Source organism: Arthrobotrys flagrans (assembly GCF_004000055.1).
Source record: "Arthrobotrys flagrans strain CBS H-5679 chromosome Unknown unitig_0, whole genome shotgun sequence".
Taxonomy (NCBI): domain Eukaryota; kingdom Fungi; phylum Ascomycota; class Orbiliomycetes; order Orbiliales; family Orbiliaceae; genus Arthrobotrys; species Arthrobotrys flagrans.
In genome coordinates, this window is record NW_027137550.1 from 820285 (window position 1) to 835077 (window position 14793).

General features: G+C 50.4%; 6 protein-coding genes across 8 annotated transcripts; 3 read left to right on the forward strand and 3 right to left on the reverse strand.

The window, feature by feature from the left end:
• Positions 1-3: 3 nt before the first annotated feature.
• Positions 4-4558, reverse strand: DFL_003353 (uncharacterized protein; the record flags this gene model as incomplete). 2 transcript variants are annotated; one of them, XM_067632280.1, is made up of 10 exons in its annotated part: positions 4-326; positions 396-497; positions 575-1987; positions 2045-2298; positions 2418-2500; positions 2570-2767; positions 2840-3317; positions 3372-3426; positions 3485-3553; positions 3616-4558. In XM_067632280.1, 10 exons carry the CDS (start codon positions 4556-4558, stop codon positions 4-6), a joined length of 3918 nt encoding a protein of 1305 aa, XP_067490564.1. The 2 variants fall into 2 exon arrangements, with proteins under 2 accessions (XP_067490564.1, XP_067490563.1); XM_067632279.1 differs by having other exon boundaries at positions 2840-3320.
• A 2326-nt stretch (positions 4559-6884) lies between these two features.
• Positions 6885-7657, forward strand: DFL_003354 (uncharacterized protein; the record flags this gene model as incomplete). Its single annotated transcript, XM_067632281.1, has 4 exons — positions 6885-7056; positions 7120-7239; positions 7299-7496; positions 7557-7657. The coding sequence occupies 4 exons, from the start codon at positions 6885-6887 to the stop codon at positions 7655-7657; spliced, it is 591 nt and encodes a 196-aa protein (XP_067490565.1).
• Positions 7658-7873: 216 nt separating this feature from the next.
• On the forward strand, positions 7874-8886 carry DFL_003355 (uncharacterized protein; the record flags this gene model as incomplete). Its single annotated transcript, XM_067632282.1, has 3 exons — positions 7874-8092; positions 8153-8463; positions 8541-8886. The coding sequence occupies 3 exons, from the start codon at positions 7874-7876 to the stop codon at positions 8884-8886; spliced, it is 876 nt and encodes a 291-aa protein (XP_067490566.1).
• Positions 8887-8926: 40 nt separating this feature from the next.
• Positions 8927-9464, reverse strand: DFL_003356 (uncharacterized protein; the record flags this gene model as incomplete). Its single annotated transcript, XM_067632283.1, has 3 exons — positions 8927-9070; positions 9129-9383; positions 9447-9464. 3 exons carry the CDS (start codon positions 9462-9464, stop codon positions 8927-8929), a joined length of 417 nt encoding a protein of 138 aa, XP_067490567.1.
• Positions 9465-10577: 1113 nt separating this feature from the next.
• DFL_003357 (uncharacterized protein) lies at positions 10578-12281 on the forward strand (the record flags this gene model as incomplete). Of its 2 annotated transcripts, none has more annotated exons than XM_067632284.1 (3): positions 10578-10722; positions 11064-11988; positions 12041-12281. In XM_067632284.1, the coding sequence occupies 3 exons, from the start codon at positions 10578-10580 to the stop codon at positions 12279-12281; spliced, it is 1311 nt and encodes a 436-aa protein (XP_067490568.1). The 2 variants fall into 2 exon arrangements, with proteins under 2 accessions (XP_067490568.1, XP_067490569.1); XM_067632285.1 differs by having other exon boundaries at positions 11079-11988.
• Positions 12282-14105: 1824 nt separating this feature from the next.
• On the reverse strand, positions 14106-14435 carry DFL_003358 (uncharacterized protein; the record flags this gene model as incomplete). The annotated part of the gene is made up of 1 exon (XM_067632286.1): positions 14106-14435. The coding sequence occupies one exon, from the start codon at positions 14433-14435 to the stop codon at positions 14106-14108; it is 330 nt and encodes a 109-aa protein (XP_067490570.1).
• Between the last annotated feature and the right edge of the window lie 358 nt (positions 14436-14793).

Below are 14793 nucleotides of genomic sequence, written 5' to 3' on the forward strand. Positions count from 1 at the left end.
TCTTTAACCCCCCTTAAGCCCCTCCTCAAACCCACCAATATCCATAGCCACTACATCATCTTTACCTTTCCCTTCATCAACAGCTACCCCTTCACTCTTCCTCCCCGCCCCAAGATCCCTGCAAAGCGCCTGCATCCAATCCAAACGATCCTCTCTGACGTAAACCAAGAAGTATGGCCCTCCATCCGATCCTCCATCTTTGCTCTTTCCTCTAAAGATCTCTTCTTCATCGACGGCCTTTGATACAGTTGTATCGTTGTAGTTTCTCCAGATCTTGTTATGGTGGTCGTAGATGTAGATCCAATAGTGGCCAAAGTTGACGGAACCTGAATAACCATTTATGTTAAACATCATTCCTTTCAAGCAGAGGGAAACAGCGAAGGAATGGAACATACCTCTATGCATGAAAATAGAGTGAATCCGGTATCCATACTTCCTCAAGTCCGTGAACTGCTGATTCAGATTGCTCTGCAGCTCTTTGATCCTGTCATTAATGTCTAACCCCCCAAAACGCCGCCCATCAGTATCCCCCCTAGACACCACCGAAGAGATTGAAAAATGAAGGGAAACTTACACCTCAACTCCCCTCCGACCCTTTCTTTGTGGTCCTCCAGCTCCACCAACAAGCTAGAAGGCACCACAACCATCTCCTCATCCTCTCCAAATATATTATTAATCTCATCCAAATACCCTTTCGTAGCCTCCAACGCCATCGAAATCTTCAACCCCTCAGCTTCCTCTTCCAGATCCGCCTTTCGTTTCTCAAGTTTCTCCAACTCCGCCTTCCATTTCCAACTTTGCTCCCTCCTAGCCATCAACCCTTTGTCATCTCCACTGGCCATGTACCTATCCAGGAAGATCCTCTCCCCAAAGGTCAACGGCGCGTTACTCTTGTAGCTTGACTTCGTAGCCCGATTGAACTGCACTCGCTGGATCTGGATCTGCAGGATCGATGGTAAAGCCGTAATCGACAAATACCTGCGCGCAAGCTTACCCTCGAGTTCAACAATCGATGCATCGAAATGCCCGTCCATGGCTGCATAAATATCTCGTCCCACTTCTCCAACATCAATCATCAAATTCGCGAATCTTTCTTCCTTATCTCTCGTCTCGGCCGGTGCCGAAAACTCTAAAGTCTGTCGAGTCTTCCCGTAGAACAACGTCTTGATGATATCCAGCTGCTCCCCATCAGCCTCGGTTCCTTCTGCCTTCAGCGCCGCCTCAAGCTGAAACATCACATTCTCAATACACTCGGTAACGTCCTGCTGCCTTCCAAATTCAAATGACTGGGGTGCGGAAACAGCAGAAGCGGCAACGGAGGCAGCCTTCTCCTTCGGCCTTGGTGGGATCGGTGGCGGACGCTCAGGAATGGGCGGCATAACCCTCATCCCATCCCTCTCAGGCACAGTAGGGGGCACCGGTGCATCCTCCATATCCTCATCTTCAGCTTCCCTCTGCAACAATGGAACTGTACTGTCGTTATCGTCATCGAGATTCATCGCATCCAAGGCCGAAATACCCTTACCTGCCTTCGGGGTAGGGGCGTGTATCGTAGGCCCGGATTTTTCATTTTCGACTGGCTTCTCCTCGCCCTTGACGTCTGCATCCGGACCCGTAGCACCAGGTTGACCATCGACTACTACGTATCCCTGGTCTTCGTATGCGGGCGGTTCCTGATTATCCCCCACGAGGGTAATATCGCTCGACTGATCATCCGCATTAGTAACACGGAGGCGCGGCGGCTTTTCATCAATATCCATAGAAAAGGGCAGCGGTTCTTCATCTTCGAATACTGCGCCAGGCGGTAACATGGGTCCGATGAACCCAGCGGGTCGTCCGTCTTCCGCAAAGGCGACGGACCTCTTCCGAGCAGATACCTCATGGTTTGCGCTGTTCAACGCGAGCTCCGAGATTTCTCTTTCCGGCCTGACGTATGTCTGCTTGCTTGTAACCATATCGCGGAATAAGCCTTTGAGGCCATGGGTTACTAGCTAACGTGTTATTATCACTTGACCCGTCAAGGGAGGGGGTGGGAGCCGCGTACATTTTTTTGCCCGCTCGATTTCAGTAGTAGTGACCTTTCGGCCACCAACTTGCTTCCGTTGCAATAGCTCCTCGGTAACATCGTCTTCTTCATGATTGTCGAAGTCTAGGATCACATCTCTGAGCGGCTTAATGGTGAAGTAATATTGCAACAAACTGTTGAGGTAACATGTGTTGCCCGTATTCTCCAGCCCAACGGGCCAGTCCGCCATTCCGTTAGTAAATAATAGCTTGCTACCGGTCTTGATGTAGTGACTAGATCGTATCTTTAGCGATAGGTTCAAAATAGGTTGGTGGTATTAAAAGTGTCATGTAAATCGGATATAGATTGGAAATAAGGGTGATGGGTGACAGCAGGAAGAAAGTATACTAACTCTAAGGCCCTACTCTGCCGCTTATCCGCAATCACCTGCAAGGCGCTTTTTAGCGACGTACGATTATTCTGCGTGAGTCCTCCCTAGTTGTCAAAAGGTCAGTATCATGCATCTTCCACATTACCACGCGCAGACCGATAGGGGACAAATACCTCGTAGTACTGAACAATAGTGTCGTCAGACATCTGCCCGTTAACACGGAGACGGAGAAGAGCGGTTTCGTAGTCCATTAGCTCCAGACCCTGATCGTGAGCGTCGCACATGCTTAGTAATCTGTGGTCTTTCCGGTTGTCTGCGATGACTCGTAGGGCAGCCCAAAGGTTGGTTGCATCGTTTGAATTTTCGTTGAGCTATATCTTGTTAGTTTTTGGCCTTTGTGAGGGTGAGGAGGGAAGGATCCGAGACTGGGGAAGAATGCAGACCTGGTATTGGAAGATACTAGCAACAAAGTCGGCGTCAACGTCAGATCCAACCCCCATCCCGAGTATATCATAGGCCTGTCGCAAACCCATAGCAACTTTTTTAGAAGCATTCATGATATTTTCGTTCTTCAAATATTTTCCAATAGTCATCAACCCCTCTCTCAACTCCATCTCCTGTCTCGGTGCATCACTTAACCTCGATTGAAAATTCCCAATGATAAAGCTCTCATTGTCAAAATCTGTCGTGATCCCTAACCGGTGGTACGCGTTTTTAACATCGCTGCGTGAGAATTCGCCCTGAGAGCGGAGGGTTACGACCTGTAGTAGGAGGTCTTCGCTGCGGCGGCCAGTGGCGAGTTCGCTGATGCAGTCGAAGTAAAAGGGGGCATTTTCGGGGTCGCACTCCTTTTGACGTTGGTAAGCCCAGAAGAGGAGGTTGTCCGAGAAATCCCAATTGGCGCCTAGGCTGGCGTACATTCTGCTGTTCTTGTTAGCTTCATGTGATGAAAATGTCGTATCGGGAGGGCCTTACGGATGCTCTGGTAGCGTCGGATCGGCGATCCGCCTCGAAGCCGGATTCGTTGGGTCTGTGAATTGTCAGAATCTGCCTTTTTTTTTTCCATTTCACCGAGCGGAGGGACCTACAGTTAGCGGCAGCGAGTAGTTTCTTCAGATCAGCTTCCGCATTAATTGGCTGAAAGAAGCTAGCGTCGACTGAGTACCATTATCAGTCTCGATACGATCTCCTCGAAGAAAAACGAGTGTAATTTTCTTACTGTCGTTTAGCGCTAATAATATCGTCAATTCAAGATCCCAATCGTCGAAGACTTTCGCCAGCTCGTCTTGCAAAGGAATCCCATTCCCTGGTTCGTCCGGTAGAATCGGCGGTACCGATGCTTGATCCTCATCCAGGACGAATCCCAAGATCTCCATCATCTCGTGACACTCATCCCCCAGGTGAGTCAGGAACCGGGTGTTCAACCTGGGAATGCTCCGTCGCTCCTTTCTCGCGGTAACACCTCCGATTACCGTCTTCATGGTCTTCAACACCATGGCCGGGGTTGGCACGGGTTTCTGAACGGGTATTCTACCCCCCTCGGGGGCTTTCGGGTCTATGAACGATTCCGGATATCTCTCAAAGGCCTGTTTGTTTCTATTCCAAAGGATCTTGGTGTCCGTGAGGAGGGTCTGAAAGCGTCTGGTTATGCGATGGTTTTTAAAAGTAACGGTAACGCTGGTTTTACAGCCTGCATTCGTGCAGTCGAAATGACGGACATCGAGTTCGCCGGATGTTTCTTCCTTCTTGTCTTTATCAATGAAAGGACCGGATGAGACGTGGTCATATCGAAAGTGATGAAGGTGGTTTTGGGCGGTAGGACAGATAGAGGCGATGGGTGCATCGTCAGCATATCGGAGACGGACTTCGACGTGTTGGCGACAGCTCTGGCAGACGGCCGCGATGATGTGGGTGGCACCTGATTCGACAGGGTAGGATCGCGGGGTGCTTTGGTTCGGTTTGAGAACGAAACGGTGAGAGTGACCGGAGCGTTGGTAGAGCTTCTGGGCGGCTTCCGAATCATCCTCCGGTGGGAAAGAGGAGAGGACGTTGAATCCTTGGTTGCGGGGGTCGTATGTTAAGATGTCGGCGTAGAGACGTGGGGAAGTTTTGCCCGGTCCCTGGCGGGGGGGGCCGGTGGATGTGGCGGTGTCCACCAGCATTGCGGGAGAACGTAAAGTTGTTATGTCGACGGTAGATTAGTAGGAAGAATAGTGGCGGTGGAGTATTGTACGTTCAGCGGTGGAGGTCGTGATGGCGGGTTTGGGGAAGGTTGTCGTGGGGAAGCAGGCTGGTGGGTTGGTTTGAGCTATCGATATCGTTTATTGTATGTAGTTAGTTGAGTACCCAAACGATAAATTCCGTACCCGACTATACGAGTACCTAACTGTGGTTTTAGGGTTTGAAAATAATTAAATCTAACAAAAAGAAGTTGTAGATATCGTTAGGATACCACGGGTCGTGGATGGAGTGGGGTGGATGAGATGACGAGGCACGTTTCGCGGCTCGTGGCAAGCTTGCCGGCTAGCTTCGCAGCTAGCTGCGTAACGCATTCTTCATCCCACGACGTCCTACATATGCACTTCCGTTGGAAGCGAAGTCTCCATTCACTTCTTACTTTAGCACTTAGGTACGTGCCCGGTATACCCAGTAGATCTACTCACGGGTACGTACGAACTATTTAGCTAAGTACATCTTGCACGATCTCGAGACTAGCCGAGCGGCCTGCCGAGCAGTTACGCCCGCCCAACACAGTTCAGATTGCGTTAAACAGAATGCAACGTTCTCCAACACACGGCAGCGACGTTCGAAGGTTATTCGATACCGACCTGACGTTTCGGTCAATCTATCGTCTGCATGTCTACCATATGCCAGGATACCCTTTCACTCACATGAGAGCTGGAAGAGGGCGGTTGAAGACCCTGAGCTGTTTTCTTTTGAGAACATGAGGCCGGGGATAACATGATCCTCACCTGGCTCCCAGCACGCAAGCTATTACAACACTCTAGAATTATACAGGCAGAGCTTGCATCGAAAGATAATATACGATCCTTGAGGTTGTCGGTCAAACTTACCCGGTTCTATATTATGATTTTGGAGCAACCTTGCTTAAATTCTTAAATCATACCTCTCGCGAAAATACATCGGTACGTAGATGCATACATATGCCAGGCCGAGTACCATCCCATCGACTCGAAAGTCTCCCGATCATTAAATTTACTAGGTTCGTTATGAGCACACTGACAGGGCACCAGAATAAACAATGGAATTCGATTCACGCTACACCAGGCTAAACTAAAACGCCAACCTTGGAAGGGCAAAGTTGCAACTGCCTGGAGTGACTCTAAGTTGCAAGTAACGTATCATAGCGAACAAAAAAAAAAAAACAGAGAATTCGGCCGACCGAAGCGAACAACTGGGGTTGTAGCAATCCAGCCTTGATTTTGAGGCGCCGGTTCGCGGAGTCGAATAATAATGTGCACGGTGTAGCGAGCTAGTACGCTAGCCCGGTGGAAGCGAAGCGCGACGTCAGGTGTGAGATGAATGCAGTCTCCGAAGGCGCTGGTTCATCCTTGCTCTTAAAGTTTGGAGAATACGTTCTCCGCATCGCGTGACCTTTTGTACGGCCAACTCGATCGGGGCGACGTGAGAAGTCTGATTATCCATATCCGATTCTCAGTCTTCTTGATTTTATTGGCAATTTCGAGATATCCATCTCTACCCTCGTCCTCATTTTCTCCGATACGGGCTACGATCCCGTATTGACAAGGTTCTATATATATTCTTTTCTAAAGTTCATCTAAATCCGGTGGTTATGATAGTATCAGCGTAGCGATGCGACACGAACGTACGGCTCGCGAACATTTGAGATTCCAAGCTACGGATTGCAACGTCGACGCGAAGGGCCGGTTGATTTCCAGAGCCACGATTTATCAAGCGTCGGATCGAACGGCACCATGTGTTGGAGAATGTTGCATCCTGCAGACCATACTAACAGCTCAGGTGCCTGGGTAGGTAAATATAAGGCATCGATACGATATATATTATCGATCGGGATCTAAAATTAATCTCGATTGCTGAATCTAGTTTCGTTAAATTGAATTAAAGTACAAGGTGTCTCTACATGTACATCCACGTAGAAAATAAAATCTGTACCGTGGTGGACGACGAATACTGATTTGGGTAATTATATTTATATAACTATACTTAATTATGTCCCAAACGAGACTCCGAAGCGAACCAATCACGGCCCTCCCAAAACCTCATCCAATGAACACTCCCAACCTTCACGACGTCCGCAACCAAACCTCGACCTCTTTCGTCACACCCGGTACCCCTCCACCGGCGCAACCACACATCCTCCCTCGATCGATGCCCACGCCCCGCCGGTCACCCTCCGAACCGATTGACCCACGGCCGCCCTCCATCCAACCAACCGACTTGATCTCCCCCGAACCTGACCACCACCTCTGATACATCGAAATCGAAATGGCGGAATCGACATACCGCCCCCGCGACGCAATTGCCAGCACCACGAACGCGGTCCTGCTGAACGGAGCAGCCGGCGTCCTGATCTCCGGCGTCCAGAACACCCTCGCGAAAGAGAACCGCGGGTTGTTCGGGTTGTTTACCAAGACCGGGGGGACGATTGCCATGTTTGGTTTGTCTTTATTCCAGTCCGTAGGATGACGTTGGGGTGTAGGATGCTGATAGGTACGCGCAGCCGCCGTCGGCGGAACCTACGCTTTCATCAAAGACGCCTCGGCCAATCTACGGGAAACGGATGATCCCTGGAACGCCGCCTTGGGCGGTTTCTTCGGCGGTGCGTTGCTCGGTATCAGAAGTACGTCCGCTGTATTCCCAAAGATCGTATGGAAAAAAAGGTTACTAAGCAAAGAACAGCCGGCCGGATCCCCTACGTCCTGGGCTTCGGCGCCGGTCTAGCAACCTTGCTCGCATCCTTCGATGCCGGCGGAAACCACTGGAGAGGGTATAAATGGCGTGAAGGTTACGTAGATGATGTCGCCAGACGGGAGGCGATCAGATCGACGAGGAGGAGGGCGTACGAGGAGACCATCGAGGAGATCGGGGAGGGGAGAGGTATGTATTTTCGAATCCCGTTATTGTTAAAGACGGGCGGTGCTGACTTTTTCGGGGAAGGGATTTACGGACCCGGATATGCCGAACGGAGGGCGGCGAGGTTGAAGGAGAAGTATGGGATCGAGGTGCCGTTGGAGCACGAAAAGCCGTACGCTTATTAGATAAGGGTGATGGTATACGGGTGGGGTTTGGGGATTGTACATATTTGTTTAGTTGAAAAACAGCGTCTTCGAATATACATACTTTACACAAACTGTCCATTTTATCGTGGTGGTAGCAAGACTGGCAAAAGCGCAAATGATGGTATATCGCCTCGACTTTTATAAAATACGCGAACTCCCCATGAACCCTTCAAACCCCGCACGTACGGAGAAAACATGGACGGAGAACCGACAGACCCCAAACCGGCCTTCCACAAATCCTTCAACTCGGCCGTATCCTCCCTCTCCCTCGCGATCTCGAACCTCTCCTCCCTCCGCGGCTCGTCCCAACGAGACGCCATCTCCGGCATCCTCTCCAAGGTCAGCGAGTTAACGTTGGAGCTCAAAGATGCGGCAAATTATCTCCCGGCGTACGATCAGAAGGTTTATTCCGAGGTATCACCCCGATTTTCCATCATTTTTCGATGGGTCGAGCTGACGGATCGAGCGATGTAGCAACTGAAAGGGATAACGGAGTCGCTGAATACGGTTCGTAAAGCCGTAGCACCGCGGACCAAATTCTCGTTCAAGAACCGGCGCGCGGGGCCATCGGACTCGACCGCAACCCCCGCCGCACCCGCCCCGACACCGACACCACCGCCGCCCCCCTCATCTTCACCTCAAACCTTCACCCTCACCGCCCTGACCTCAACACGCGCAACGCCCGCCCCGCCGACACCCACAACAACGGTCCTCTCCCTTTCCCTCCTGACCTCCTGCGTCATCCTCCCCCTCCCGTATCATCCGCAACCTTCGCCACAGCCTCCGTAACCTCCATCACCTCTTCGATCCTCGTCTTACCCAGGATATCAGGCCCGGCGCATCTTACTTTTCTCAAAAATAGCGTGCTGGTGATATCGTGCCATCAGTTTAGGTTGCACGATAGCAGCGACTTGGATGTTTATCTAAGATGCGGGAGCAGACCTATCATCGAACGGTGTTCGAACATTAGGGTTTCTAGAATTCCTCAAATACTGAAGTCCATTATATTCAAAGATGGGGAGGGGGAAGGGGAGGGGGAGGATAAATGGAATCAGATCGATGATTTTAACTGGTTGAAAGAAGGACGGCCGTCGCCGAATTGGAGGACTTCGAAGGATGAGGAGAAGATTACGGATGGACAGTGGGATAGGATAACAAAGGAAGACAGAGGAGTTGAAGACGAGGGTATCAAGTCGCTTTTGCCATAGTATTTACGGATATGATATAATACAGGTCGATGGGATGGATTCAATGTTCCCACCGGATGAAACCCTTCCAGCTGTTCAGATATGCCGTCAGCCAGTTCCTCTTAGGCGCTTGATCGAGTTCCGCGATCAGCCGTTTGTAGTATTCGGGGTCGAAGCCGGGTTCCGCCAGCGTCTTTACCGGGTACTGTCGTATCATCCGTCAACACGATCCGAATGTGTAGAGTAGAGCAGAGATAAAATACCTTCTTCTGATACCGATTGTTCACCAACCCCCTCAGCGCACCCCACTGTTTCTCCGGATCCGTCACGGGATAATCTTTATAAACCATCACAGCGGGGGGTAATCCATCTTCGATCTTGGGACGGAATCGTTCCGGTGGAGGGGAAGTTCCAAAGTCTGATTCCAGACGGGAAGACAGAAAAGATGGAAAGTTGACATCGGGACGGAGTATGTCTTTCGGCCAGAGGGAGGGGAGGGGGGCGAAGAACGCTTTTTGCTGTATTCACACGGCACGCGTCAGTCTCATCACGGTTGATGTCGATACGGGAGAGGGACGTACGGCTGCACGGCGGGACATCTTGCTATCGTGAGGTTGTCCTCGTCGACGGAAGAATCGAAGGGGAATTGCTTCTTTTGGAAGAAAGTCTTGGCAACGCAGAATCGTTTATCGACAAGGATTTTTAAGCTTATAGCTGGGAATAAGCAATTATACCGTACATTTCTACTCCATCACGATACGATGCCGGGGATGACAAGATACCCGGGATGTTTGGAGCACTGTGAGCAAGCGGGTGTATACGAATCGGAGGAGGGGAGATTAAGGGGGGAATTGGTGTTCGGATCGTATGAGATATCAGACGATCACGATATCCGTCATGTCGCCCGGGCTCGTATACCGTACCGAGGTGTATCCTTCTCTCCTTTCTCGTATATATATATACGATCACCATCATGCTCTGCCTCCGAATGTAAAATGCATACGTATGATATCGATGGATATAAAAAGCGTGCAGATGTAGAGAATGGAGTCCGGCCAGGCCCCCCCTTGCACGGGCAGCCGAATCCATCGCATACCCGATTGATTGCAAATGCAATTGCGGTCTCAAATTGCTTATTTGTTCGGGGTATTTCTCTATACCTACGTAAATCCCAACTGGCCACAGAATAACGTTCAATCTGATCGTTCTTCTTGTCTATTCTCCTCTTTTAAATCCCTCTTCTCCCTCTTTTTTTATCCTTCCTTTCTTTCCACTCCTTCTATCTGTTTTTCCAATCTATTTCGGTCCGATCGAATCGGTTGCTCTTCGGTCGATTGGAAGAGAGTTTTATACGACGATCGATACTCGGTTTCTCGTCAAACTAAGCCCTTTTATATCTGATTCTCCGTCCCACTTCTTTTCACAGCAAATCCCGGAGGGAAAAAAAAAAAAAACTTGAAGCCTGAAAAACAATCACCATCGCCGTTGGTTCCTGCTTTTGGAAGCATCACCATCATCACCACTTTTGCATCATCGATTAGCCGATTTGATATCCAATTCCACCTGACACGGTACAACTCCATTCTATAAAATATAATCAATTGTATCATATTGTATAACATTGATAAAAATAAAAAAAATATAAAATATATATAAAAAAAGGAGTTACTGAAGTTTTTTTTTTTTTTTTTTTTCCTGATCCTATCGCGTCGATGTCTTACGACGGCAGCCCCGGCCACGGCCATCGGCATCAGTCCTCGCCGTACTCCAACAACATCAACGACTCCATCACCGTCGCCCCTCGTTCCTCTTCCACTCCCTCCCACAGAACTTCAGCTCCCTCGTCTCGACCTGCAGGTATTTCCCTTCCCCTCACTTTCCCCGGCCTCCTTTTCTTTCTCGCTTCCCCACACTTTGCTCTCCCCCCTACGTGTACCTGGTACCTACCCCCGAGGTACTATCATCGTGAAGTAGATGTGCGTATGATCACGGAGCCCGCCCGCAGCTCCCTCTGACTTGCGCTCTCTCACGTTCCTCTCTTCCCTCTTTTTATTTTTATTTCTTTTGTATCTCTTCCCGCCCGTCCAGATTCGGTACTTCATCCTCTTTCCCTCCGTCACCGTCACCGCTTTCATCGGTCGTTGTCTCGTCATCGCCATCGCCATCGATCATGCCCCCGCGTGCTAACTCCCAACGAGGGACCCGCTCCTCAGGCCGTTTCAACGTCTCCGACCTCGTCGAATCCGACCCGGACGCGCCCTCCTCCTCCAAATCTCTCAAACGTAAAGCTTCTCCCGAACGTCCCTCCAACGACTACTCTCCCTATCCGACTCCCGACCACCTCCCCTCCAAACAAAACCGCGCCTCCGCGTCCCCCGCCCTCTCCGCTCTCCTCAATGGCTCCCCACCTCTACGCCCCACCCAGGGTTCTCCGATCGCAAACCCTCCGCCTTCGTTAACCCCTCCAACCGTCAACGCTTCCCTCAGCATCACATCTTCTACCCTGTCACCCCCGCAACCGAAGGCGATCACCGAGATCACAAAATCCTCATCTTCGAGCACGAAACGCACGACAACCTCCGTCACCTCCGCTCCCGCTTCCCCCAAACCGGCCTCGCGCGCTACCGTCGTCCCCGTCGCAAAATCAGGCGGTCTCCTGGCCGGTGCCTTCGGAGACGTAGCATTGGGCGATGAAGATCCCGAACCCTTGGTCCCCACCGTCGTCCTCCGGATCTCCCTGAACGGCGAAACGAACAAATACGTCGATGTCTCCAAGCTGGCGGAAGAAAAATACGGCTGGGCGGCTTTGAACCCGCGTTTGGCACGCGCCAAACTCCGTCCCGACGCTTCGGGCGACGAAGCAATGATGGATGCTTCGGAGTCGGAGTCCGCAATGGAAGATAAACTCGTGGGTATGGCCAGCGACGCCGGGATGAGCGGATTGGATGGGAAGGATAAGCCGAAAAAGAGGAAGAGGAGGGTCGATGAGTATTACGATGCCAACGATCCTTTCATCGACGATTCGGAGATGCTGTGGGAGGAACAGGCCGCTGCCAGCAAAGATGGGTTCTTCGTTTACAGCGGTCCGTTGGTTCCCGAGGGGGAGAGGCCGCAGATCGAGAGGTACCCCCCGCCCGATTCCTTATTTTACCTCTCGAATACTAACTTTCCACAGAACCAACGGCGGACCCCCCAAACGAGGCCGGGGACGCGGCGGAAGGGGCGCGGGAACCGGTCGCGGCGGAGGAAACGCCGGAAAAGCCACCGCCCCTCGCAAGCCCCGCGTCACCAAAGCCGTCAAGGAAAAAATGGAGAAGGAGAAAGAAGAGAGGGAGAAGACAGCCCTCAAGATGGCGGCCGCGGCTGCCCAAACGGGGATCCCGCCACCTCAGGCACCCAGACCCGTTGCTGTATGATTTTTCCTTACTAAGCATCCATGGTGCTTTCTTTCTTTCGATGTTTTTTTCAAGGGGCGCCGTATTTCTGGCACCGAGGTTATCGTATATCGTGGGAGTGTGATATTCTTTTTTTCCCTCTGTCATTTCATTACTCTGTTCGGCTGCTTATTATTGCTGCTCTGGGACGACATTAAAAACTCACTCTTCTTCATCATGGCGTTTTCTGTCTTACCGTCACCGCTGCTACAATGGTTATGATATCGTTCATAGGGATCCTCCCCTTTCAGTCTCTTCTTCTACTGTTTCATTATTACATACCGGATGAACGGGGAGGGGTATTTTTTTTATCAAACTCTCTTTCCCTTTTTTTTTATGGGTACGGTGCTATCTGTATACCTCTTTTTTTTTTTTTCGGTCGCATGTGTATTTGTTAATCGGGTGCATAGCTAGCCTTCTTGTTCTTTCTTTACTAAGTGTTTATAGATCTGGCTTCTTGAGGTTTTCATCGGTTGTTATATCAGCATGGAGAATATAATATTACTTCCCATCATCGCGCAAAGCGATCTCCGACATGACTACCCAAGTATCCAACGACGGCTCTACGATTCTTGTCTAATTGCGGTCAAAGCAGCCGGGCAAGTTCAGCTCCTGCCCGCCGCGCAGTGCCACCAAGCAGCTTTCTTCGGGCGAATTGTGCATTAGCTTGACGCACGTTGGAGACAAGGTCGGACGGGGTCTGTACGGTTTGCTCCTATTGACCAGTCTTGAATAGACCGCACAAAGCGGAGGGGTCCTCCTATTTCGTTGCCCATCTGTTATATTTGGGAATTGTTAATTGCTGAGGCTGCAATGGTGGCGCAAATGCTTCCCGGTTGCCCTTGTAACCACGCCGGAACAAAGACCGTCGTTGGTAGTATGAATACTACAAAGTCCCCGTCCTTCGGAGGTGGGACCTGGCTGACCGGCCGCCCTCCTAAGCTATAAGTACGTATTCGAAGACCCCAGCTTCACCCTGGCGACAGTCGAAGGGATATTCAACGTCACTTTTGGCCATGCGGTGGGTCCGCGTCCGGACCAGGAGCTGGTCGTATTGGAAACGGCTGACGTATCCAGAGGGGTTATTCGCTTTCCAGATAAATATAGCCCAGACGGTAAATAAAACTTGCACAGTCAATAATTTATCCTCAAGTATATATCATACTAAAACTACCGATTACAGAATAAATCATTGCTAGGTAGTTGGGAACAACCGAAGAAATATTTATTCCGCAACACCCGTCCCAGGTATCCGTCTAGGATTTTCTAAAACAGCTATAGCGCCCCCGGCTATCTAGATTCTCAGATCGGCTACCCGATCTCTTAAGCAGAAGATTTCTAACTCGTGAGTGGGTCGGTAGCAGAACTGCGGTATGGGATAAATATACCATAATTGTATTTGAGCTGACCGATGAGGTTCCGGTGTAAGAACAAGAAACATCATCGTTCTTAAGCACATAAAGCTTCCATTCGAACGAAGTGTCAGTTCGCAAAATAAACAGTCCCCGATCGTACCGAGACATCCGCATCATGTTATCTGACAACCCATGCGGCTTTTTGAGGGCAAGTGTATTCAAAACTAGTCAACTGGGGTTTGGAAACCCCAAAACAAAGCGAGTGACTTCTATAATAATTTCCAACGCCAGGTTATAAAGTACTTGGTATTCGAAACGAAAGCGATGTAGTAATCTATGACAATAATACCTACAATCTCACCCTCAAATCCATCCATATATGGTTGGTTACCACCCAACCCTTCTCACCCATTCTGAAACAAAACCTTTAATTCCAAAACTTCAAAACTGATCATTTCGGCCTCTTGCTTTCAACCTTGTCGTCCCTTTCGATGATCAACCCCGCTATTTGGGATTGTAGCTTTTCGATCATGTAGTCTAGATAATCCCTATGTTCGGGTTTGGGAGGTGGTGAGAGGGTTGCGAAGTTGTTGCTGTGGGAGTCGAGTCGGGGGGTTATTAGGAGGTCGATTGTTATGTAGCCGGAGGAGGAGGGGGGAGCGGTCGACGTCTTGGGGTGGCATTTGGAGGGTGGTGTGGTTTGGTATTCGGATCCGGAGCTGTAAAAGCTGGAACAGCGGGGTTGATGATGGTGGTTTCCCCGTTGCACCTCTGCGGTCATAATTACCGCTTGGTGGTGATGATGGGGAGTATGATTAGAGGCGTTTATATTTAGTCATAGCATGGATCCGGGCGTGTGTTGGCGAAGGCTAAAGTTGTTGGTGGCGCACACCTGGAAACAGCCAGGGCTTCGCCGAGGCCACGTGACCGCAACACAAAACATGATGCCCTTCCCATCCTGTATAGGTGCCTGTCTAAGGACCACCTACTTCGTGTAGACTAGTGCCCACATCAGCCTTCCCCAAAATACACTTCCCAATAAGGAAATTTCTCTGTCCCAATAACTTTACAAAATAATCAAGGAGCAATCGGGCTCCTACATATACAACGCAGGCTTGAGCCGGGGCTACCCGTCTTCT